At 46.5% G+C, this 26,228-nt stretch overlaps 1 protein-coding gene and 1 non-coding gene across 2 annotated transcripts in view; one reads left to right on the top strand and one right to left on the bottom strand.

Annotated features, from left to right (window-relative positions):
• The window catches only part of FIGNL2 (fidgetin like 2), a 48,679-nt gene extending 29,802 nt beyond the window's left edge, over positions 1 to 18,877 (top strand). Inside the window, 4 exon segments of the mRNA XM_020966285.2 lie at positions 16,737 to 17,029; positions 17,031 to 17,876; positions 17,878 to 18,471; positions 18,473 to 18,877. Coding sequence (XP_020821944.1) covers positions 16,748 to 17,029; positions 17,031 to 17,876; positions 17,878 to 18,471; positions 18,473 to 18,772 — 2,022 coding nt within the window. The 5' untranslated portion in view covers positions 16,737 to 16,747 and the 3' untranslated portion in view covers positions 18,773 to 18,877.
• On the bottom strand, positions 15,267 to 15,373 carry LOC144455160 (U6 spliceosomal RNA). The gene has a single exon (XR_013483871.1). It is a non-coding gene; the product is annotated as a U6 spliceosomal RNA (small nuclear RNA).
• Positions 18,878 to 26,228: the final 7,351 nt, after the last annotated feature.

Here is a 26,228-nt window from a genome sequence, read left to right as displayed (position 1 = left end):
TGCCTAGATCAATACTCCATGAAAGGTACCTATAAGATGTTCTGAGTGTTTCAGAAATCGCCTCTAAGTCAGTTGTTTGCTGCTGAGAAATATTTTCAGGGTGCCACTATGTTACATGGGGGTAATTAGGTTCCCAGGCTAGCCCAGAAGACCTGCTTTCAACCAGAAAGGAACAGAGCTTTGATCCTTCTCGGATGTTGCTGGTGTGGGAGTGATTCCGGGCTCTCCAAGGCCATTGGAGCACAGGCTGGAAAGGTACTGACCCAGTCAGGCCACTCTGAGGGCCACCTTAGTTAAATTTGATGAGGGCCATTGTTAAATTGACCATAGGGGTGATTCTTTTTGCCATGGCCACTCCAGAAGCCGTTTCTACTCAGTTGTGGAGGGGTTGCAATCTGCTTCAAAGCAGGGCATGCAGAATTGAAGATTTGTAAGTACTGGAGTAGAATCCTAATAGTGCCATCCTGAATTTGGGGTCCTAAGAACCCCAGGTCATGTGGCACAGGAAAGAGAGAGTCCCTTGGTCAGCTTCCTTAAGTTAGCTCTCTCTCAGCACCTACGTCCTTTTCTCCTGTTCTGAACCCACATATTATTTAAAAGCTAATACTGTAAGATTTTTTATTTTGCTCCCTTCAAGGGTTCTTGGGCAGAAGGTCCAGAGACTGGGGTGGGGTGGCATTCAAGAATCAAGATTCCGACCCAGGCTATCTGACGCCAGATCCAGCACCTTCCTATTTCTTTCACAGCTATGGGGTGAACCTGTGAGTATTATCCCAGTTTTACAGATGAGAAGAAATGTTTGGTCACTTACCTAAGATCATATAGTTACTAAGAGGGAGAGAGTTTTTAGGATCATAGGATTTAGGACTGGAAGGAACCTTTGAAGATCGTCTGGTCTAACCTCATTTATGGAGGTGAAGTGACCGTATGTCCCTTACCAAGGTCCCACAGGCAGAGCCAAGGATATGAACCCAGGTCCCCTGACCCCACTTGTTCTAGTGCTGTGTTTCTATATGAGGTATTTCTGAATTAGAGGTGTGAAGCCAGTTTACAGGGATCCCTGTGTGTGAGTGGGGCAGGGGTAGTGTGGGGTGTGGGGCAGGCGGCTTAGTGGCCATTGGAGGCAAGATGCAAACAGGGAAAGGCTGTGACCGGATCCCTGTAACTGAGGCCTGGGGAGGGCTCCGGCCCGCGGGGGCCGGGTTTTCGGAGAGGAGAGGTGCTGGGTGATAGTGAAGGACTAAGAAGAGGAAGGGCAGAAAGGGCCCACGAGGGGGAGGGGAAGCCGCGGGAGAGCTGCAGAGTTTGGCCTGAAAGGACCACCGCTGGAAAAGCCATTAGCTGTTCGAATGAGGTCGGAGCCGGCGCCGAGAGCCGGAGCCCGCTTGGAAGCCCCAGGGGCGCCACAAACGAGCTGTCACTCAGCGAGCGAGCAGAACAAAGGGTGCCGGGGCTCTGGTCCTGAAAGAAGGCCAGATTGCAGGGGGAGGGGGGGGGAGGCGGAGAGCCGGCTCCCTGCCCGCCGCCGCCCCCCTAGCCACTCCTGCTGCTTGCCCACTGGCAGATGCCCAGGCTGGGGGATGGATATGTGTGTGTGTGCATGTGTATGCATGTTGGGGTTTGTGTACGTGGGCCCTCGTGGGCTGTGTTGGGGGGGAAGGGACCAGAATGGGGGGGCGGCCGCTTGAGGGGCGGAGCAGGGGGGAGGAAGGAGGAGTTAGCTTGTTCATTTGTTCTCCATCGTCCCGCCTCCCTACAGAGGTCGATGGCTGGGTGACAGTGGAGGAAGGGGAGGACTGGGAGATAGACCCTCACCCCTCCAAGACCCCAGGGCAGAATAGATGGACCATTAGACTCTATTTCTGGAAGCTGTTTTATCAGTGATTCATTGTCTTAATTAGAAATTAAGTGCCCCTGGAATTGCTTACCTTCAGCCCCCTATATTCTTGGGGACGGAGGGGAGCTGAGGTTGGGGAGGGGAATAAATTCCCTTGCCCTTTTTTAATTTAAAAAAGACCTCCCTTCATGGCCCCCCCCTTCCCCTCCGCCTCTTGCTTTGTTAGTTGTGGGTTGAGTGGTTCAAAAGTGCTAATTCCCTCCCTTGGGACTGGGCTGGGCATTGGGACTTTCTCTGAGCTGGTTGATGATTGGCCCGGAGCCTTACAATACTCCAGGGGCTGGTGGCAGCTGGGAGGCAGCGGGGTTTGTGGGGGGGGGGGAGAGACTGGAGGAGCATCCCTTCCTGTCCTAGTCTCCTCTTCCCCTCCTCCCAGGCGCTCCCTCCCCTCCACCTGCCTGGGCCACTGGGCAGAGACAAAGAGGCTTCGTTCAGGCCCAAAGAATGAGGGAGTCCCTGGCCCTTCCTTGTCGTCCTTTCTGTTACCCTCCTCCCACTTCCATCCTCCCAATGTATAGATAAATCTGACCTTTTGGAATGGAGATTGTAAAAGTGCATCTCTCCTAGCTAACCTTTAGTATTCTAGGATGGGCCCTCTGCTTCCTGTACTATATTGTCTCCAGAGGCTTTTTTTCAGTTGCTCTTATTCCCTTTGCTGTTCCTGGGATATAGTGAGGATGAGGATGATGGAAAGAGTAAGAGGTTAGAGAGAGATGGTGAGGTTGGGGGAGGGAGAGAGATGGGCCGGACCTTAGCCTAACAAACCATTCACCTTCCCTCACCCAAGGCTTCTTGAATGGGCATGTTTGTGAAGACATAGCATGTGGAAGCCAGATGGGCAAATCCAACCATCTTACCCAAGGCCTCAGATGACCATTCTAAGGCCCTAAAGTAAAAGCAAAGGACATCAGTTGTATGTCATTGGCTTTATTACTGAGATTAAAGATAAAATATGATGTAGGTTTTGACTGCAATAGGCTAGATATGAGGAAGGTCTTACTTGCCAGGATAGGTGGCTAGGAATATTTGTAGACTGGTCATCTTTAGAGATGTATTAAAACTGTGATTGGTCAGGATTGTTCATCAAAACCCCGACTGTGAATGAGCCACTTTTTGGGCAGTGTTGAAGCTCAGTCTAGTTTTCTCCTATTTTTCTCCTCGATAGGTGGGAATTTAGAGGAAATAGTTGATCTAGACACATAGGATGAAGGGGAGTCATAGCCCCACAGAACCTCTGACCTGGAAGGGGCCTAGAGTTCATGTAGTCCAAACCTTTCATTTTACAGATGAGGAAATTGAGACCCAGAGAAGATAATGGGGGTCATAAGTTTAGAAATGGAATGGATCTTGAAGATTATTTAAATGACTAAGGCTCATAGAGGAGTAAGAGATTTGCTCAAAGTAACACAGATATAAATGGTAGAGCCAAGATTCAGACCCAGGTCCTCTGACTCTAAATCTGGCATTCTTCCCACTGGACCATGGCAATTTAGATGTCAGAACCAAGGTTAGAATGCAGGTTTTTCTGACTTTTAATTTACTACATCATGGTATCATCCAAATAATTATAGCATGCCACGTAGGAATGATTTTTTAAAATAAACTGCTTTTTTTGGAGGGGAAGAATTATCCTTTGTACAGGTCAGTACAGAAGTTGAAGAACTGGTATTAGGGGAGCAGGCAATTTTTTTTTTCTTCTGACAGAGCAGAGTATAGACTGAGATTGGGAATAAGTAGCATCCCCGCCTCTGTGTCAAGTTTGGCTGGGAGCCTGGGGATATCACCACATCCCCTTTGAAGAGCACTGACCTGAGCAGCCTCTTCCTGGGGAAGGGAGCTGCGCCCCCCTCCCCTCCCCAACCCTGCCCCATCTTCTTTGATTTTATTGCTATATTTTATTTTTGCTACATAAGAGTTCTCCTTGTACCATCCCCCCTCCTTCTCCCAGAGAGCCATCCCTTATGACAAAGGATTTTTTTTTACAGAAAAGAAAAAACATTCAGCAAAATTAATCAATACATGGGGGGGGGGAATCTGACTGTATACCCTGTTCTGAACCTGTGGGTCCCCTCCCTCTGCCCCTCCCCGCTTTTCTGCAAAAGAGTAATGTGGAGATGTCTTCTCCTCTCTCTCCTTTGGGGCCAAGCTTATTCCATGTCATTTGGCAGCATTAATATTCATTTGTTCTGTAGTTATTCCTGCTATTTACATTGTTGCAGTCATGTTTTCCCCCTGGCCCTGCTTGCTTTACTTTGTATCAGGTCATGAAGCCTTTCTGATATTCTTCCTGCTGTAATTTCTTACAGCACAGTAATATTCCATTACATTCCTGTGCTACGATTTGTTTACCTTTTCCCCAGTCCATGCCTGCCCCCTCCCATCTTCTTGAGACTACTCAGTTACAGGCCAACAGATAGACACAGCTCAGCTGTGGCACTGACTGAGGGGACAGAGAAGGGACTTCTCCATTGCTTATCACCACCCCCTCACATACAGTCCAGATGGAGGTAGTCTTTTGGCCAGACAGCTCTCATACTGACCTCCTGCAGTTTGTCTTTTGACATATGAGCAGCCGGGGCTGCTTCTCTCCCTGATCTGGGAGAGGCGAGAGGGCAGGATGAGTGGCCCCACTGTCCACGAGGAAACGGGATCAGAATCACAGTGATGTTTTTACCATGTGTAGGGGTCAGAGCTTTGATGGGCATTCCATCCCTTCCCTTTGTCAGCATCAGGGAGGGGAGGGGAGACAGGTGGAAGGGAGGAACAGGGGACAGAAGGAATTGGCAGATGGACTTTAAAGCACAAATGAGGTGTGGCCTGGAGTGCCAGCCTTGGGGCTAGGAAGAGCTGAATTCAAATCCTGCCTCAGACTTGCTTCTTGCAGCCTCAATTTCCCTATCTAAAAAGTGGGCACAATAATAGCACTGTCTCACTGGGTTGTTGTGAGATGAATGAGATAATATATGTACAGCACTTTGTGCATTTTAAAGTTTTAACCTATACACGTTACCTAGTTTTACTGGGAAGGGGGAAGGTAATGGTGAGGAAGTGGGATCTGTCATTCATCTCCATATCAAGTCTACATTTCTATTTGAACCCCACATTTTCCTCATCCCAAGGACTCCTACCTTAACCCGCTGTGTATCTAAAAGAGACAGACATACAAAGGTGCAGGTGGGGCATCTTCTGGAAATGGAGCTTCCCCTCCTCCTGTGCCAAGGTGCTCTCCACTGTTTGCAGGCCTTTCCTTTTCTCTTTGCTTCCTGCTCTGCTCCTCCCTGCCTTCTCAATTCTGCTTCACCTGCTCCTCTTGCAGAACTCTTCCTCTACTGACCCCTCGGTTCTATTACCTCTGCTATTCACCTGCTATTCCTCAGCATCATCATCGTCATCATCATAACTGACACTGATAGGTTTGCAAAGCCCTTGAAGAATATTGCCTAATTGGATCCTCCCCAAAACCCTGAGGTAGATGCTATTATACCCATTTTACAGTTGAGGATATGGAGACACAGAAGTTAATTCCCTTGCCCAAGGTCACACAGCTAGGATGTTTCTGAGGTTAGATTTGAACTCAGGTCTTCCTGACTTCAGGCCCAGCACCCTAGCCAACATACCATCTATCTCCCTTGATTTGATAGTATAGGGCTCTCCCAAGCTGCTCCCAATTCTTTCATTTTCTCTGTGTCTGCATGTATGTCCTGAATGTGTCTTTATCCCCCTGTATCCTGCTGGGAATTTCCTTAGGGCTTGGGTCTCTTCCTACTTCCTGGTCTTTCCTCATTCCTCTTTGCTTAAGAAAGGCATCTGCCATAGGAAGTGGAGAGTGCAGTAGGGTACAGAGAGAATGGTTGGATAAGTAACTATTAGGCCCCTTCTGTATGCCTAACTTCAGTAAGCTACTGAGAAGCAGAAATTTTGTAGTCTGACTAGAGGGAGGAAACAATAAAATGAGAGATGACTGAGGCATCATGCTGTAGTGGAAAGAGTTTGGAGACAAGGGCCCTGAATTTGAATCCCACCTTGGGCCCTTCTAGAAGCAGGAATTGGTGTGAGCCATCCTTCTTTTCTCTAGGCCTCAGGTTACTCTTCTGAAAAGTGATCAGTTTAGACTTGAACTCTGAGGTTCCTTCTAGCTTCAAAGTCCGTGAGTTAGAGAAGGAGACGAGGCTGGATAAAATGGTGTAGTATGGTCAGGAGGGAGGGATCACTGGAGGGGGTGAGATTTGAACAAGGCCTTGAAGGTTGGAACGTTGGGATTTCTATAGACACTGAGAAAGAGGAAGAGAATTCATCTCCCACGGGGAAAATAGCAAGAGCAGAGGCCAGAGAGGGGCATGGGCTCAGCCCATTCAGCTGGTCAGGCTGGACATGGGGGAGGAAGGATTACTTGTCTCATAGCATTATTTCCTGGTCCCAGAGGGGCCATAAAGACCTGTGGTGTCAGTTGACTTTCACAGATGGTCAAACTAGGGCACTGAGAAATTATACAACTTGCCCAAAGGTACATAGCTATTCACCCATAAAACAATGAGCAGAAACTGACCAGCTGACTCCTCTCAGCCCTAACTCAGCAGCAACCTCACCACACATACTCCCCTTTAAGCTCTACCCCACCCCCTTTCCTATAGTTAAAGGTCCCCAAAGACCCAGGAGTCTAATCCGATAGGAGGGAGGGGGTGGACGTCTGAAGCATACCCATTTCATGGATAGAAAGGGATGAAGGAAGGACAATGTTGGAGTTGGGGCAAAGTGCTTGGTGTTCCAAACTGACTACTCCACTTGGTCCTGGGCCTGAAATTGGACACATTTAATAAAATCATAATCCTAGAATTGGAAGGGACCCCCGGGGCTGTCTAGACTCAGTTCTCTCTGTTATGCAGTAATTCCTTTGGCATCAACTTTGACACGGGGTCATCCAGTTTCTGATTACATAGGCAACCTTGTTTCATTTTTGGACAGTTCTAATTGTTTTTTTTTTTTTGTGACAGTTCTAATCGTTAGGAAGTTCTTACTTATACTGAGCCAAAATTTGCCTCTCTCCAATTCACACCCATTGCTTTTAGTTTTGCCTTCTAGGGTCAAAGACCACAAGTCTCATCTCTCAGTATCTGAAGGCAGGGATCACACATCTTCTAAGTTTTCTCCAGGCTAAATATCTCTAGTTCTTTCATCCATTCAATTTGATCCCTGTGACTTCCCCCATCCCCACTCCTGCTCAGGCTCTGGTTAGAGGAAGGTATTGAGTAGGACTGAAGCCTTTGGGAAGCCCCTACCTTAGCTGAGCACAAGAGTTTGAGAAACTCGGCTTGCCTTTTGCATCTGCCTCCCAGTTTCCCTTCATTCTAGAAGGGTAGGATATTGAAGGGAAATATCATGGCACTGATTCTTATGACCAGAACCTCACAGAAACCAGGCTATGGTTTTAATGGAAGTAAGGCAGGTGATTTGATAGAAACTAGGTAGTGGGTTATATAAAAAGCAGTCAGCCTCTCTCTGACCTTCCCCCCACCCCACTCCCTCTCTGTGGGCTTCCTTAGGAATCCACAGATGTAAGTTGCAGACATTGGACAATTTTTATATGGTATCATGATATCTATGTTATATATAGCTATTTTAAAGTATATATTATATTTAAATTATATATTAAAATTAAATTATATATTATATTTAAAGTATATATTAAGTTGAACTCAGTTGTTTCAATATTATCCTTGTTTTGGTCCCTTTTTGAACTTCATTCTCTCTTCTGTGTATTTTTAGATACTTTATTGCTTTCCCCCCCTTTTTTTTAGGGGTATGTGTGGCATTATGCTCCTCCCTTGACTTCCCCTCATAACTCCTCACTCTTCCTAAATAAGAAATCCACCCATTAGCCGTGCCTGGAAATGTGTGTTACATTCTGCCCTATCTGTCCCTCACCTTTCTGTCAAGAGATGGGAAGGAGGCATGCTTCATGATCAGTTTTCTAGAGTTGTGTTTGATCATTGCATCCATCAGAGTTCTTGGAACTTTCACAGCTGTTTTCTTTTATCATAGCAGTCATTGTAGAAATTGTTCTCCTAGTTCTGTTCCTGTCCCTCCTCAATCACTCATACAGTTCAATAATACACATACATTCCTGTGCCATAGTATGGTCAGCCATCTTCTCGCTGATACACATCCACATGGTTTTAGATCTTTACGATAATGAAAAATGCTGCTAAAAGTGTTTTTATGCATATGGGTCATTTCCCTCTTTCCTTGATCACCTTTGGGGTATATGCCTGATAGTGGTATTACTAGCCCAAAGTGTATGCACACTTTAGTGACTTTTGGGGATATAGTTCCAAATTCCTTTCCCTACTGTTTGGATTAATTCACAATTCCATTAACAATGCATTAGTGTGTCTGTCCTCCCAAACCCCTTCCAATAATTATTATCTTTTTGTAGACATTGGGCTTTTCTGTGCTGGATGGCAGAAAGGGAGAGGAGGGGTTCCTTTTCTAAGACGGGAACAAGTGAAAAGGGTAGGGTTAACAAGGAGTAGCATGGGGGGGGAGGTCAATGTTAATTCAGCAGACCTCTCTCCATTCCCTATTCTTATGCCCTTCTCTCTCTTCTTTTAATCAATCAATCCACAAGCATTTATTAAGTGCCGACTGTATACCAAACACTGCTAAGTGCTAGGGATACAAAAGCAAAAGTAACCTCTCCCCTTTCCCTTTCCCCCTTCTCCATCTCTTTTTTCTTTTCTTGCCCCTCTCTGTTGTATCCTTCTCCTTTTTGAGAACCTTTTTCTCTTTGCCATGTCCTCTTTTATTCCCCTACTTGAAGCAACTGGGGGGGGGGTTGGCATTTGAAGAGGATGTGGACTTCCATGCCCAGTGAGCCAGGTCCCCCCACCCCCAATTGACAAAAAGGCTTCCATAAAAGGCCTGTCAGAGCTGTAGTGAATAGATTAATGAGATTTCCATCGGGAGACAGAGGACAATAGGATCCTCCCCTCCCAAGGCCCCCTTTGTCCCAGCCTGAGATATTGGGGGGGTATGGAGGCTAGAGAACCTTTTAAATTTTTTCTTTTTTATTATGAGCTTAACATCAACAAACACGAACATTTCAGTATAGAAGAAAAAAAGAAAGCAGATGGTATACGGAATTTTGAACTTCTGATGTGCACTGTTTGAGCTTTTCTCCTCAGTGTCAGAGTTCTTATCTTCTTTGTGTCACAGACCCTTTTGACCATCTGGTGAAACCTATGGACCCTTTCTCAGAATCATGTTTTTCAATAATTAAAGGAAATGCTAAATTTTAGCTAGAGGTCAGTGAAAATAACAAGGCAATTATTTTTTTACATCCAAGTTCATGGACTCCCTGAAATCTACCCCAAGTCGAGGGCCTCTAAGAACTTTACCCCTAAATTAAGAACTCCTGCTCTACACACAGCTTGGTGGTTTTTTCAAAGATTAAAATTTAACAGAGTAGTTTCGACTGTTCCTTGCTTATCTGTGTCCCCTTCTCAATTTTCTTCTTTTCTCTTCTGTTTATTTTTATATGATTTGTTTAAGCTCTTTTCTTTCTTTTCATCCTTTAAAAAACTACTCCCCCCCCATTACTCTTTGGCATTGCTTTCCTACTCCCCCTCCCACCCCAGAAAAACAAAAAGAAAAGCTCTCCTTTAGAACAAATAACCATAGTCATGCAAAACAAATCCCCAATTCCAGCTGTGCTGGAGAAAGAATGCCTCATTGTGCACCCACCTCTGGTCCATTGCCTCTCTGCCAGGAGGTGGGTGAGACTGTAAAATCTTCATGGGGGAAGTAATGTCTCTTTATCGCACCACATATCGAACCTCCACATGTTCCGAGCCTTCCAATCATTTAACAACTTCAGAGTCAAGGGCCCTAGGTACCATGATACCCTCTTTCTTCAGTAAATAGAGCACTGGGCCTTGAGTCAGGAAGATCTGAGTTCAAATTCAACTTCAGACACTCGCTGATTGTGGGCAAGTGATTGAAGCCCTGTCTGCCTCGATTTTCTCAACGGTAAAATGGGAATAATAATTTTACCTACTTCCGAGGGTTGTTGTGAACGTCAAATGAGATAATATGGTAAAGCTCTTAACGCAGATCCTGGCATATAGTACTTACCCTTTCCCTTATAAATAGTGGTCCTTTGTATACCTTAGTAACTAAACTTCCTTAGATGGAGTCCTAAACAAACCAGCTTTATGCTAATTTTTCCCCTTAGAAAACAATGCAATAGGGAAGGTTCAATGTGTATTCAGGGCACTCCCCCCACCTCTACCCCCCTGGGGAAAGGGAAATCCCACTTACTAAGTTAGAGATTTAGCAGCATGAGCTAGAGCAGAGAGTTTTAAGAGGCCATGGATTATTTCTAGGATAATCTTTGCCAGGAATTCATTCTGTGACTTTGGACAAGGCGTTTCGTTTCTGGGACTCAGTTTCCTCATCTGAAGAACGAAAGGCCAAGTCAGATATTTCACAATGGCTCATGTTTGTATGGTGCTTTCCTCACTTCATCGTTGGGAGGGGAGTGCTGAAAGGAGTATGGACCCATTTAACCAAAGAGCAAACAGGCCCAAGGAGGCCCCAGGGGATTGCACAGCGAGTGTTAGTGGAACTTTTCTGACTGCAAGGCACTTACACACCTAAACAAGCCAAGAGCAGGTATGTCATGTGGGTGGGGCGGGCTTCGGAACAGCTCACGTAGGACCAGGCAAGTATTAGCCAACTCTCCCCTGATCAGTTCTGCAAGGTCTCCTGTGGTAGAATGAGGAAGAAGAGGTTTCAGAAATTATTCATTCAACAAATGTTGTTTGGGGGAGTCTAACAATGTAAAAGCAGTGTAGGGGATATTGTCGTACACCAAGATATGTAAGACTTGGTCCCTGACCATGGAGAGAAAAGGCTGGTGACATTTTGGGGAGCTAATACTCCGCAAGTTTTTGTAGCACTTAGGAGGGAAGGAGGTTCAAGTGTCTTCCTTACACGTGCTACTAATTAGAAAGGGCTTTGGAAACCAAAACCTTTAATTCGCATATAACTATTTTTCAGCTATCTATTAATATTCAACAATTTTTATCTTTAAAACATGTTTTAGTGGAAAACTCAGAAAACTGGTTTTATTTACCTTGTAGACAGTTACATTTTTTAAAAAAATGTAACTAGCAGGTAGTGATGTCTGGCAGGGTTTGTAAGTTTAAAATAGAAGGCAAAAATGAAAGCCCAGCCCTCTCCACCTTTCTAATATTGGCATGGCAACTCTTCCCAGACCACACTTTTATCCTCTTACCTAGATGAACTACCCTACTACCTTTGCTCCATGGAGCATATTTCCTGGAACAGCTAGGTGGCACAGCACACAGAGCACTAGACCTAGAGTTTTCAAGAAGACCTGAGTTCAAATCCAGCCTCAGACAACCACCAGCTGTGTGACCTTAGGCAAGTCACCCAACCTCTGTTTGCCTCAGTTTCCTTGTCTGTAGTACAGGGATAATAATAATGCCTACCTCCCAGGGTTGTTGTGAGGGTCAAATGACATAATAATCCCATAGCACTTAGCACAGTGCCTGGCACATAATAAGTGCTATATAAATGTTAATTATCGTTATCGATTATTGTTATTCCTTGCCCTCTTCCTTCATTCTCAGGATTGCAGTCCAACAGGTTGGTCATCATATAGCAAGTTTAAAAGGAGAAAAGGGAGATCTCCTTAAATTGACTTGCCAATGGAAATTGGGAATAAGTCTTTCTCCAGCCTGGAAGGGAGAGCAGGCAGAAATGGGATAGGTTGGTTGATTTACCATATGGAGGATGGAAAAACCAGATAATTCTCCAGTTCCTTTTGGATTCAAATAAACAATAATTTATTATGCTTCTTCTATCTACAAGGCATTAGGCTTAGGAAGTTAGTCTCTCTCCATGCATGGTTCATTCTTCCTCAGTCTAACTTGGTTTACAGAGCAAAGGTAACAATACTTTTATACTTCATCTTATTGACTCGTCCCAATGTTCTAAGCCTGTCGAGATCTTTATGAATCCTGACCCTTTCATTTTATGTTCTAATTAGGCTGTTACTACCACCTGGTCTTTCCATTTGACTGACAGCTAAAATGTTCCATGTGTATCGTCTCCCTCTATTAGAATGGGAGCAAAGTGTCTCTTACCTTTCTGTTTATATCCCTGGCACCTAGAGAGTATTTTCCATGTAGTAGACACTTAACGAATGCTTTTTAAAATCATTCCTTCATCTCACAATAGGAATTCCATCTATTTTTTTTCAAGTCATTGATAAAAAAAAATAAATAGCAGAGGGCTAAGCACAGATTGCTAGAGTACCCCACTGACCTTCCAAAATAGGGATGAATATTAAGTAGTTAAGCCAGCAGTTGAACCAGTCTCAACTCAAAATCTAGTGCTCTGTCCACTAAGCTATGATATATATTTTTTAAAAATTAATTTATTTTAACATTTTTGTGTTTAGTATTTTATTTCCCCCTAATTACATGTAAAACAATTTTTAACATTCATTTTTAACATGTTGAGGTCAAATTCTCTCCTTCCCTCCTCACCACCCTCATTGAGAAGGCAAGCAATCAATATAGGTTATACATGTGTAGTCATAACATTCATTTTAAAAAAATTTAAGTTCCAAGTTCTCTCTCTTTTTCTAGTCCCTTTTCCACCCAAAAGCAATGATACATCTAAAGGGAGTAAGGCCAGTGGATCTGTTGTGTGTCTCTTTAATAATAGGGAGACTTGACAGAAAAATGAATGTGTCTGGGGAAAGGATAGGCAAAGTAAAATCAGAAGTCTGTCAGTTAGAACACTAGGTAATTCTACTGTGGTTGACTGACCCTTGGGAGCCCTGAGACCTCTTTGGCTCCCATTCATCCCTTTCATCATTTCTATCTGATTGGGTGGAGTGTGATAAGAGGAGCTGGGCCTACCAGAAAACCTTGAGGATAAGGGGACAGGGCCAATTGTCAGGACGCACTTACCCAAGATTCACAGTCTATGCCTGTGTGTACATGAAGGATCATTCATTGGATCTGAAGCTATAAACTTTCGAGATAATCTAGTCCAACCTTTTCATTTTACAGATAAAGTAAGAGTTCAGAGAAAGGATAGCTGGATCCCACAGATGCCAGTTCTATGGGGCACAAATCAGCTCAGGTAGAATGGGAAACTCTCAGAAATTAAATTCTGAAGACTAAACTAGAAGCAGTTCCTGTGAGGAGTGAAAAGGGGAATTTTCTAATGAGACTGATGCGGTTGCTAAGGGAATTAATTACCCAGCTTAGATGTTTAAAAGACATGGGAGCGAATTGCCCTCGATTCCATCCCCCCCCTGTCTTTTCTCGTGGATTCTCCTCTCAATCACCTTCCTCCTCTTGCTAAACTTCAATCTCTCCATATACTAAGTGAGGTAACATATATAAAGGTCTATATAAAGTCCTATATAAATGCTAGCTACCGTTGTTGTTAATGGTGTTGTTCTTATGCACTGGTTTCTTTCCTGTGGTCTACCAACAGCCCAAGTCTTCCTCATTCTTAAAAAACAAAACAGAACAAAAACAAAAACAAAAAACCTTCATTAGACCCTTGAGCTATTGTCCTATATCCCTCTTCACTTTCTCTACTGAGCTCCTAGAAAAAGCTACTCTCACTTGTCACCTCTACTTCCTCTCTTCTCACTTACTTCTCAACAAATCTGGCCTCTGACCTCATCACTCAGCTGAACCTGCTCTCTCCAAAGCTCCTAGTGATCTCTTAATTGCCAGATCCAATGGCCTTTTCTCAGTCCTCATCCTTCTTGACCTCTCTCTGCAGCCTTTGACACCGTTGGCCACCCTCTCCTCCTAGATACTCTCTCTTCTCTGGGTTTTCTTGACATTACTCCCTCCAGGTTCTCCCCTCTCTCTCACTGCTCCGTTTCAGTCTCCTTGGCTAATTGCTATTCTAGCCTCTAAATATGAGTGTACCCGAAGGCTAAGCACCCCCTTCTGTCTCTGCCTCTCTATCTCTGTCTCTCCCCTTCCCTCCCTTCCTCTCTTTCCCTTCCTCCTGTCCCTTTCTGACCTCATTAGCTCCTATGGGTTTAATTATGCAGATGACTATGCAAATGATTCATCAATCTATGTATTCAGTCTTAGTCTCTCTTCTGAGCTATTCTGAGTCTCTCTTCTATCCCAAATCGCAAACTGCTTATTGGACATTTCCAACTCCATGTCCCAGAAAGATCTTAAACTCAACATGTCCAAAACAGAACTCATTCTCTTTCCCCCCCAAAGACATTCCTTTGATCAACTTCCCTGTCTCTGCCAAGAGCAAGACCATTTTTTCCAGTTTCCCACATTGGCAACCTTGGCATTATCCTTGGCTACTCATCCTCCCTTTTCCCATACATAGTCAGTTGCCATATCTTGCCATTTCTATGTCCACAGCATCTCTCTTTTCATATCTCTTCTCTTTATTCACACAATGACCACCTTAGTTCGTCACTTCTCAATTATATTATTGCAATTTGTGTTTCCCAGTTGGTCTGTCTGACTCAAGTCATTCTCTGGACTTCTCTGTCTCTTCTCCAGTAGCCTTTTATCTGTCTCCCCTTACTGATATGTTGCTAGCCTAAACCACCATCTCAGAGGAGGCCTGAGCTAGGTGTGCTCACTTCATTCCTGGCTTCACCCACCCTTTGAGCTTCTCTCCTGTCTTGCTTTTCACTTCCCTATGTGTATTGTCTTCCCCTATTTGAATGTAAACTCCTTTAGGGTACAGATTGCCTTTTTTGCTTGTTTTTGTATTCATAATACTTAGCACCAAGTACGCCCTCTCTTTCTCTCTCTCTTTCTTCCCTCTCTCTTTCTCACTTTCTCACTCTTTCTGTCTAATCTGTTTGACTCATCTATTTGTCTGTCTGTTTTACCTGTCTGTCTAAGCTATGTATCTATCTATGTCTAATCTGTGTCTTTCTAATTATCTGTTTAACCTATTTATCTGTCTGAGCCATGTCCATCTGTCTGTTCCACCTTTCTGTGTGTCTATCTGTCTTTCTGTCTGATTAATCTATTTGTCTGTCTGTCTTACCTGTGTCTGTCTGTCTAATCTATATATCTATCTGTGTCTTTCTGATCTATTTGTCTAATCTGTCTGTCTGATCTATGTCCATCTGTCTAATCTGTCTTTCTATCTGCCTGCCTGTCTGTCTAGTCTGTGTCTTCCTGTCCATCTGTTTATTCATCTATCTATGTATCCCATGTCTGTCAAATCTATTTGTCTTATCTATCTCTGTCTATCTTTGATCTGTGTATGTCTGTCGAATCCATTTTTCTGTTGATCTATCCATTCATCCATCTATCTATCTAGAAATATAGCACCTTTCCCCAGTCTGCCTGTCACCCTTGCACAGGGTTCATGGTAATCTTTTCTATATCATTCCAATTTTAGTATATATGTTGCCAAAGTAAGCATGCCTTCAAGCATTTAAAGGGCTTTTACGTGAAAGAAATATTGAACTGGGTCTGCTTAATCAGAGGCCTGCTGATGAAATGTTTAACAAACGGCTCTCTTCATGCTTTTAAATTTAATTCACATTATTAACATTTTCTCCATCACTTTCTTAAGTCTAGACAATCAGCAAAACAATGAATCAAGCCCTGAGTTGTAGTGTTTGTTATTTCCAAGGTATAAATGCTCACAATGAAAATTTCAAAGCCAGCTGGCAGCAACTGCCTCTAGCACCCCCTGATTTGGGTAGAGAACTTAGGCTTGATATTAGGAAAACTTTCTAATCAGGGGAGCTATGCCTCTGGAGGTGGTGAGTTCCCCTTCAGTGAAGGTCTTCAGGCAAAGGCTGGGCGAGCAGCTGTTGCCTAGGTTGTAGAGAAGACACCTAAGGTCCCAGTGGGTTTAGACGGCCTTTGTGGCCCCTTGCAAATCTGAATTCTGTGATTCTGTGAAACTGAGGACAAGAAATGGGAACCAGCTTGGCCAAAGTCATTCAGACAATATGCACCAGAATATGGTTTTGAACCCAAGTCAAATGGACATGCATGTGTATATATCTTTGAAAATGTATTCTGGGTTGTATGCATCTATACCTGTGCATATGTGTCTGTCTGTTCATGGCCAACCCTCTCATTTTGTAAGGAAGAAACCGTTGTTTCAGAAAAGGGAGGTAACTTACCTAGGGTCATACAACTCCTTAGTGGTAGATGGCTAGAGGAATCAACACGTGGCTTTTCTGGTGCATGCATATGATGCTGCCAAGAGAGATGCTCCAGGCTTACCCTGTTGGGTCGTGTTGTTTTTTATGCATCTGTAAGTGCATACATGTGTGTTATAGCTGTAAGGGGCCCAGGTGATCTGGGGCTCCAATCAGTTTGATCCAAAAAGAGACAGCACTCAAGATTTTTAAGCATTCAGGAAGCCCCCTACCTGTGAACCTAAAATCTGTAGGATTTCGGACAGTTGTCCAGATATATGCCGTAATAGAATAAGCAGCTTGAATCTTTTAAAACAAATGAAAACCTTGTTAGAGCCTCAAAGGTGGGTGGGGCTCCTAAAGAGGAATTAGGCACTTGAGGTTGATTGTAAATTAACCCCTAACATCCTGGATGAGCTCCCAAGGTTTAACCCATGCTGTGGGGTCGTATAGGCCAGGGGTCAACAAATCTGACCCTGTCTGTTTTGAAGACCCCTTTTAAGTCTAGGGGGAGGACTTGACAGCTGGAGGCTCTCTGGGTCTGACCCTGGTTGACGCCCTCACTGGACTGAGCAGCCTTGGCAAGGCCTAGGTTTGGGTTTCACAGATTCCTTTCTTCTGTTTCTCCAGTTCTGTCGAAGATGCACTGGACACCAGAACATGCCCAGCCCCTCAATCAGTGGGCAGATCAGCACCTGGATGTCTCTTCTACCACTCCGTCGCCAGCCCACAAGTTGGAGCTGTCCTCTGCGGGCCGTCAGCGATGCCACTATGCCTGGGCCCACGATGACATCTCTACTCTCACAGCCTCCAATCTCCTCAAGCGCTATGCTGAGAAGTACTCAGGTGTCCTCAACTCTCCCTATGACAGGCCTGCCCTGGGTGGATATGCTGAAGCCACCTTTGGGGCCATCAATGGGGCCAAAGGGAGATGCGGAGTCCTGGCCTGGAACACCTGGGACAGAGCCGCCATACCCAGTTACCTCCCTCCATGAGGGTCTCCCAGGAACGAAGTCAGCCAGTGGGGGTGTGGGAGGGGGGCCAGGAGGCCTAGGAGGGTCTCCCGTATTATCCGGGAGTCTTCCTGAACCTCTATACACTGGCAATGCCTGTGGGGGGCCGTCTGGAGGGCCAGAGTATGGTCCTGGATATGGTGGGGGGTACCTTGCCACTGGGTACTGTGGGCAAGCAAGTGCAGCTCTGCCCCCACCACCCTCAGCAGGGCTCCTCCAGCCACCTCCTCCCCCTGGCTATGGCCCCTCCAGCTCCCTGTACAACTACCCCTCAGGGGGCTACCCAGCCCAGCCTGGATTTGGGGGCCTCCCCCCACCCCCACCCCCTGCCCCTTACCTTTCCTCGGGTCTGGCAACACCCACCCCCTTGCCCCCACCAGCCCCTGCCCCACCAACACCTGCAGCCTACAGTTTCCAGCCTCCCCCACCAGGGAGCGAGCCAGGCATTTCACTAAAGCGCAAGGCATTTGATGAAGGTGGGGAAGGCCGATACCACAAGTATGGTTATGAGCCCACCAAACCCCCCATCCCCGATGGTCCCCCCTACCCTCCTTCAAACAACAATGGTGAATGCCAAGGCAACGGTTTCCGAGGGAAGCTGCCAGGGACCAGGGAGGAGGTGTTGGGAAAGTACGGTGGTAGTGGGGGTCCTTCTCTTAAGGTGCTGGGCTCTCCAGCCTACACCCCACACCAAGAGTCCTTTGAGAAGTTCCCAGAGCGGGTGTCTGTGGAGCGAGGGCTGGCTCCACCCTCTCGGGGGGGGCTTTGCTGTCCCGGGGGAGCCTCCCAAGGGTGTGGACCCTGTGGCTCTGGAGCTAGTGACCAGCAAGATGGTGGACTGTGGCCCCCCAGTGCAATGGGCTGACATTGCCGGGCAGGGCCCCCTCAAGGCCGCCCTTGAAGAGGAGCTGGTATGGCCCATGTTGAGACCAGCCACGTATTCACGTGGGCCTTGCCCACCTCGGACTCTGCTGCTTTTTGGCCCTCGGGGTGCAGGCAAGTCCCTCCTGGGCCGGTGCCTCTCCACCCAGCTGGGCTCCATGCTGCTGCGCCTGAGTGGGGCAGCCTTGGCAGCCCAGGGTGCAGGGGAGGGTGGGCGTCTCCTCCAGGCTGCCTTCTTTGCTGCCCGATGCCGTCCACCTGCTGTGCTGGTGATCAGCGAGCTGGAAGCCCTTCTGCCTGCCCAGGATGAGGCCCCCACCTCTGGAAGCCTGCAGGCCCAGCTCCTGGCTTACCTGGATGGAGGGGGTGGCACCAGTGGGGAGGGGGTGGTGGTGGTGGGCACCACCCCCAGGCCTGGGGCGCTGGATGAGGCTGCCCGGCGGCGCTTTGCTCACCGATTCTATGTGTCCCCTCCCTGATGCATCTGCCCGTGGGCAGATCCTCCAGCGGGCACTGGCCCAGCAGGGTTGTGGGCTGAGCGAGGGGGAGCTTTCAGCTCTGGTGCGGGGCACACAGGGATACTCAGGGGGTGAGCTGGTACAGCTGTGCCAGCAGGCAGTGGCCAGAGCTGGGGGGGGCCTCCCAGGGTTGCAGCCGGCCCCCTCCTACAAAGACTTTGAGGCAGCTTTGGCCAAAGTGTGTCCCCAAGCCTCACCCAAGGAGTTGGACTTGTATGTAGAATGGGACAAGATGTATGGCTCAGGACACTAATGGATGGGGGGGTGCCCCCTCCCACCCCTCTCCTTAGCAGGGAGCATTAACTACTTTGGGATGTCTCTGTAACCAGGCGGTATCAGGGAGGGATGTATGGGAAGAATGTGGGGAGGGCGGGGGGGAGGGAGGGGAATTGGCTTCTTCCTTCTGCGGTCAGGAAGATGCTTTGGGCCTGCCTGGTCACCCAAGGAAGGCTCAATATACTCAGGTCTCTACTATTTATTACCCCAGCCCTGGGCTAAGTGACCTCTGGTCCCAGGAATCTTTCTTTCCATCTGTGCCTCTCTTTTGTGGAGATGGTTGTCTTGTTTTCTGTCTTCCCACTGTCTCGTCTCCATCTTTCCCTGCCTCTCTATGTCTTCTTGTCTTTCTGGGCCTCTTTCAGCCTCTCATCCCATTTCCATCAGTCTTACTCTGTTTATTCTCCCCCATCTTATTCACTGCCCTCTCTTTGCTTGTCTCTTTCTGTGTCTCCCTTCTTCTCTTGTCTCTTCATCTCTGACATTTTGTCCCTAGCTATAGATAGCTAGAGCAGTATTCACGAATAGCAGACGAGGGGGTCTCTAGCCTCTGTCCGCTTAAAGATCCCAGGAATGGGGAAATAATTCAATACTCTTTATTTCTGTCTCCTTCCTGGGACCCCTACTCTGCCACCCCAGGCTACCTTCTAGCCTGGGGGAGCCAAAAAAAGGCCAAATAATACCCCAAGTGAGGGATTTTTTTTTGGAGTAGGGGGAGTAGCATGTTTAATATTCTAGACCTCCCTGTTATTTTTGTAAGGTTTGTAGAAGTTGCTGTTTTCTGTCTTTTTTTTAATGACTCAGGAAGAAACCCCAGAAAGAATGTCTTTGAATTTAGCTGCTCTCCTGTGTTCCCCACTGGGGCTGAGAGCAACTTCCCCCCAAAAAGGGCTTGGGAAACAGAACTAGCATCAGAAATTCCTTGACCCCTGGCCCTCCTCCCAACTCCCAGCTCTTTCTGGAAGGGAAGCTGAATGTATTTCTGGGGCTTCTTTTCCAGGTCTGAGGCCATAAGTATAGGGTTTGGGGTGGAGTGGCTGGGTTTGGTTATTTAAGGCAAGGGATGTTCCTTACCCCCTCTTCCCCTCCATCTTGGACATCCTTATATCCCTCAGTCCCTTTCTCTCTGCCTGTCTCCTGCTGGATTCTACAGAGAAGTGAGTTTTGAAAAAGCTATCTGAAAAAAGACCCAAACCCTACCCTGTGTCCTGGGACCTTTCTTATCCTAATTCAGAAGCTCTGTGTGCTGGTCATCTCTAGAGCTGGGAGGAGGAAAGGGCCCTGAGGGTTTGGCAGGAGTTCAGGGGGCTCTAATGGATGGTGGCTAGGAAGGGAAGCTCCTTGAAAGTCACCTCATCTCACCTCCTGGGATTTAGGACCCCATCCTTCGTTCAGATGTAAATTTGTGCTACGAGGTCTCTGGAAGGGTTTTGTTTCTTAATTGGTGGGAATAGGGAAGCAGCAGTGGTGCCTAGTAGGGGCTCATAAATACCTGGGCAAATAGTTCTCAGGGCTACCTTAGAAGGTTCAGGGAAAGTTGAGTTTTCCATAGTTGGAATGGGAAAAAGATTGGTGTCCTGGTTCTAATAATAAGGAAAATGCAGTCTTAGGGCCCTGGATTAGAGCGGAAGATGAGGAGAGAGGACGGCTAAGGATGAAGTGAAATATCTGTTTGCTTCTTCCCACCTATACCAGAGACTCCCAGTAGTGGCGTCCTAGGCAGCTTTGCATCCTGTCATGGACACTCCTCTCCTGGGAACTGACCGCAAGCCCAAGGGATCTTCTCCACCCTGTCCATATCTCAAAGTGCAAGGGATTCAGGGTGGGGGATTCAGGTCCTTGGGTGCAGCCCTTTGACTGAGGCCAAGTTTTACAGAACAAATCCTTTTATTAAGAGGGTTTGTTCTGTGAAGTTTGGATTCAGTCAAAGGGCTGCACTTGAGGGCCTAGAGGGCCACATGTGGCCTCAAGGCCTCAGGTTTCCTACCCCTGGGATAGATAGTCCCAAAGGTGGATAAGAGATTTTAGCCTTCCTCCTGTCTTCGGGGTATTTGTACTAAGCTCCTCCCCAATCATTTCCCCTTCCCTCCATCTCACTGGGAAACCAGGCTATGGGAATCTTTATCTCAGAGATTGAGATGCTTCCCTCCTCTCCACACATCCAGATGCCCAGGGCTCTTCTTGTGCTAACCCACATGTGACTGTGACTGATGGAAGGTGTTTCTGTGCCTTGGTCTATGGAACTAGGAGTAGGGATGGTCATTAGCCCCCAGTGTCAGATTCCTTTCCTGATAACCTCCCCCTGCCCTGTCTCTGCCTCACCCCTCTTTTCATTCTCTCTTCCCCTAATGCACATCCTCGATTACTTTTCCATTCCTGTCTCACACTGTCCCCATTGACCTACCCTCATCATCCCAGGTCCTCAAGACTCCTGGAGTGTTAATGCTGGGATGAAGGATGCTCTAACTGGGACCTCTCCCTCCTAAATGAAGCCAGCTGTTCCCATGGTCCCCAAGGAGGTGGCCCAGCCTGTAACAGTGGCCTTTCTTGACCCAATCATCAAGCAACCTGAAATTAACCTAAGCCTCCCCAGTGGGTGTCTCTCCTGGTGTTTGCTCTTGAAACAGGGGGAAGGGAAAAGACAAGGATTCCCATTGCCTAGACTAGGCCCTATCCAAGCCACAGGGCAGAGAGGAACATGGCAAAAGTCATTCAACTCCCCCAGTTCCCAAGCTTAGGTTAGAAGCCTGGTATTTACGTTTAGGCTGAAGCCGAGATCTCTAGAGGGGATGCTGGGGCATCTCTGAGATCCTCCCTGGTAGGGCTGGAGTGAGAAAAGCTCGGGACCACTCAGGATCTAGCTGCCCCATTCCGTTTCTTCATTAGGTCATGCTTACCTGTCTTGCAGGGTCTGTCCAGACCCTGGGGAAGCTGTGTCCAAGGTCTTGCCCTGGGAGTGGGAAAGGGAATCATCCCTCCCTAGTTTTGGTTCTCCCTTTCCTCCCTCTGTCTCTCCCTCCACCCCTGTTTCTATCTAACCCTTCCTCCTTTTGGCCCTTCATTATCCTTTCCTTTCTCCCCTATAAATCTAGCCCTGCCCCCTGGCTTCTCAGTAACAGCAGGACTATTTGTATCACAGGAAAAAACATAGGGAAGACCAGGGGAGAGAAGAGATTTGCAGGTTCTCACTCAGACTTTTTTTGGTGGGGGACCGGGAGGGAATGAGCTAGATCCTGGAGAGGTGGGTGGGTAGCATTGGTTTTACAGATTTCCTACTAAAAAATCCCCAGCATCCAGGGAATTTTCCTCTGATTTGTGGGCTTGGCTCTCTGGCAGAGATATGTATGAAGATCCCTCATTGACTACTCCCTCCCCACCCCGGAGGCCCCAGGGATCCTCTCTTTTGCTGGGTACTCTTCCTCCCTCATATTATTTTATTCCCCACTGTTTACCCCCAGGCCCCACTTTGCACATGGGGAAAGTTCCCCCTCTCCCCCAATCCCCAAGATGTCTCAGTCTACCCATCTATACAGTGGGGGCACAGAGATACACCTACCTCAAGGGGAATTGGGTGGGGAGAAGGGCTAAAACATCTTCAGGTGACAGTGGAGCTGAAGATTTCAGGTCATGGGGGAGGTGCTGGGAGGGTTTACCAAAGAATCCCAGGGGCAGGGGGCCTGGGAGGGGCCAATGCCCTACTTTACCAACTGGTCCTTTTCTTCCTCCTCCCAGATTTTGTCGGGAGAGGAGGTATGTAACTAACCATTTCTACCTCATTTTGCAATGTATTGTACATGGGCATATTTATCTCCTGTCTGATCCATGCTCTGGAGTTGTGGTCTGTCTACCTCAAAAAAGACTGTATTTTAAAGAAAAAAAATTGTATTACACAGTATTAAAAAAAATGATGTGAGATGCCAGTGGTTTTCTTGGGGAACCCACTAGGGCTGGGGTGGGTGACATGAGTACTTGGGAAGTGACTGGTCTTCACTCATGCATCAAACAAAAATTTATTGGGTGCCTGCTAGTGTGCCTGGCTGTCTGATTTGAATTTGTGTTGCTAAATCCTCCACTCAAGTCTTACTAACATGACTCACCTCGGTACTGAGATTGCGTTCTTGAAGGCTATGCAGACAGTTGAATTAAGTAAGCTCTTGGCAGGTCCAAGGTCTTAACAAGCTTGAAAGTCTTCGAGTGTGACTCCAGAGATAGACCATACATATCTCAATGAGGGGCTGAGTTCAGAGGCTCATTGCCACAGAAACTCCTGAAAGACCACTGACTACATCATATGTTCTATATTAGTGGAAGAAGCATTCACAGGGTCAAAATCAGATCCTTGAAGTACTGAAATGTTATGGGGTCAAGTCCATGAAGATTTCTTAAGCACCTACTATATGATAATAATAATAATAATAATAAATCAGATTTGCAAAGCACTTTACAAATATTATCTCATTTGATCCTCACAACAACTCTAAAATAAAGTGCTATTATCTCGATTTTGCAGATGAGGAAATAGATGGGCAGAGGTTAAATGACTTGCCCATAATCACATAGCTAGTTTCTGAGGTAGGATTTGAACTCAGGTCTTCTCAATTCCAAGTCTTATGCTCTATCCACTGAGCCACCTAGTTGTGCCACCTTGTTAATCTCAATCAAGCATTTATTAAGTGCTTAGTGTATACACATCAGCTCTTCATGTCCATTTCTTCTGTAACTAAAGAAGCAATACTGTAGTTATTAAGGAGTAACTTTTTGCTCTTCGGCACATCCCTTCCTCATCTAGGTTTTAGTTTCTCTAGCTGTATAATTGAGAGATCAGACTCCATACTCTCTGAGGCCCCTTTCAGCCTGTGGTTCCTAATATAGTAAGAAATGAGCTAAATTATGCAGCCCAGCCCATGACTTTGGGGCTGAGTTATGAGGGGGAGGCCAGAGTAGTGGTGGAGGGCTTCCAGGAGAAGGTGGGGCCTGAGGTAAACCTTTTAGGATAATAAGGGGCATTTAAAAAATAGTGGGAGGGGCAGGCACCAAGGAGGGGAGTGGGGTCATAGAATGTCAAAATTGGCAGGCACTTTAGAAATCATTTCATATTACAGAAAAGGGAACAGGCTCAGAGAGATTTTGATTTGCCCAGGGTCTTTCAATGACAGGTCCTAGATTAAAACCCAGGTTCTCTGGCACCCAAGTCAGTGTCCTTTCCACTACAGTCTAAATACTTTCCTGATGTATCTATCCTGTGTGGTCGTGTGGATAGTGAATGGTTAAGTGTTTCTCTGTATGAGTGGAGTTCTGTGAATGTGTGCATACAGGTACATGTGTATGTGTCTGGTATATTCTACTTTTATTGGCAGCACTAGACTTTTATGAGACTTTTTTGTGTGTGTTTGTGTGTGATGGCACATCTCTGTATGAAAGAGAGATGGACCCTGTCTTTATGTCTTGGCATACCCATAGCCTCTGTCCTTCCTGATTAGGGTGGGACTCATACAACTCGACTCACCTCTTGCGCTGGGCAGACAGACCTTCCTCTCCCTCCTCCCACAACATCCTGCTGATCTGAGCCAGCCAAGGGAACTCCCTCCCTTGCCACATCTTTTCTCTTTTCTTCCCAGTGGAAGGAGGGGAGACAGGCTCACTTCTCTCCAAAGGCATTCACTAGCCCAGTCCTGAATAGGAGGTAGAGGGGCCTGAGGGAAATGGAAGGGAGGAAAAGGAGAAAGAATGAGAACTAAGAGGGAGGAATAGCAGAGGTCAAGGGCCTATACAGGCTGGATACTAGTTCTTGGATCACAATGGGGAACTAAGTGGAGACTATTGATATTATAAAGTGCTTTGAGATCCCATGGGACACGATATGGGGCTGAAGAATAGTCCAGGTTTGACCAAAGTTAAGGATATCTCCATAATTGGGGATGGGACGTGGAGTGGGGACAGCAGAGACCTTTGTTTAAAAAACAAACAAACCCTGGAACAAATTTGAAGCCTCTATCAAGGATTCTGGGAAGGCCCTGCTCTGATGCGCCAGGATGACAGACAATCTTAGGTTATAGAGTCATATTAACTTTAGAATCTAAGGAAGCAACCCCAGTGCTTATGTGGACCAACCTCTGTTCACATGTAAAAATAAAATCTTTCTGCAGAGTGCTGGAGTTAGCTGTTGGGCAGAGCCCAACCCTGTGGAACCTTGGCCTTAAGACTGCACCTCCCACCCCCACCCCAAGCCCTGACTATGTTGTCCATCTCACAAAATTACCCTAGGACACAGGCCTCCCTGCTATCTCTCCTCAGTAGGGAACTTGAATGAATGCATGCAGTGAGGATACAAGAGAGTAAGGGAACAGCCTCAAAAGCCAAAGAGTGCTTGAAAGAGGAATAATGGACTTTTAGAAGAGGGATTTTGTCCATGTGTATAACTCCCCTCACTCCCACCATGTAAAGATGGGAAAATCAAGGAAGGGAACAGGATCTGCCCAAGGTCCTACAGAAAGTAAGACAATTTTTGTCCCAGAGTCCCTTGCCCCACCATATAATCATGGAGGCCATATGCAGAGATTTGCCTAGATGGAGGGCATGGCCTTAGGGAGGTTGGCATACTGATAGTCTTTTGTCCTCAAGAGGTTTTACCTAAGAAGAATTATGGTATAATGGAATGCAAGTTAGGAAGCTTAGACACAAATTAGACACGTGTGCTGTGATCATGGGAGCCTTAGTTTCTTTATCTTTAAAATGGGTGTAATAATTCCCATACTGTCTGCTTCACTGGGTTATTGTCAGGAAAATTCTGTAAAAATGCCTCCTGTCATAATAGGTCGAAACAACAGTGAAAACCTTTTGTGTTTCCAATAATTACTGCCCTGACTGTAAGTGGCTGGGGTAGGGGTACCGGTGGGTGACGCTTTTAGGGACTGTAGAAGAAAGGCACTAGGGAAAATGACCTTGGCCCCCTATCTGCATGGAAATTTAGTTCTTTTTGGTATAGGGATGCCATAGGATCTGACCCCTCCAGTACTAAAAGGCAGGGGATGGTGGGGTCCTTTATCTCTCTCCCCCCTCCAATACCCACCTGGGCATAAGGGGTTTTAGGACTCTTAAAAAGGAAATCAGCTGAGTTTCACTATTATCGATCGGATGTGGTCTCCAGGGATATGAGTGCAAGACAGGAAAAGGTAAGAGGGAGGGAAGGAGAGTCAGGAGCCTTGGGTTCTAGTCTTAGCTCTGCCCTTAAATTCATTGTGCTTCCCCTCTCCTGGCTTGAGTTTCCTCATGGGAAGAATGAAGAAATGGGACTAAGAAACCTCCAAAGTCTCTTCCGGGGCTAAATCTATGCTCTTCCAACTTCAAAGGTTTCTACATTCTTTTTTGGGAAAGTGTTAAGGGATGAGAAAGTCGCAAAGACGTGGGTGTAAGAGAAAATGGGATTGGCATGA

The sequence above is a fragment of the Phascolarctos cinereus genome, unplaced genomic scaffold (genome assembly GCF_003287225.1).
Source record: "Phascolarctos cinereus isolate Bilbo 61053 unplaced genomic scaffold, phaCin_HiC Scaffold_1;HRSCAF=81, whole genome shotgun sequence".
NCBI lineage: Eukaryota > Metazoa > Chordata > Mammalia > Diprotodontia > Phascolarctidae > Phascolarctos > Phascolarctos cinereus.
The sequence above is the reverse complement of the archived record's forward strand: the minus strand, read 5'-3'. Positions and strand labels throughout refer to the sequence as shown.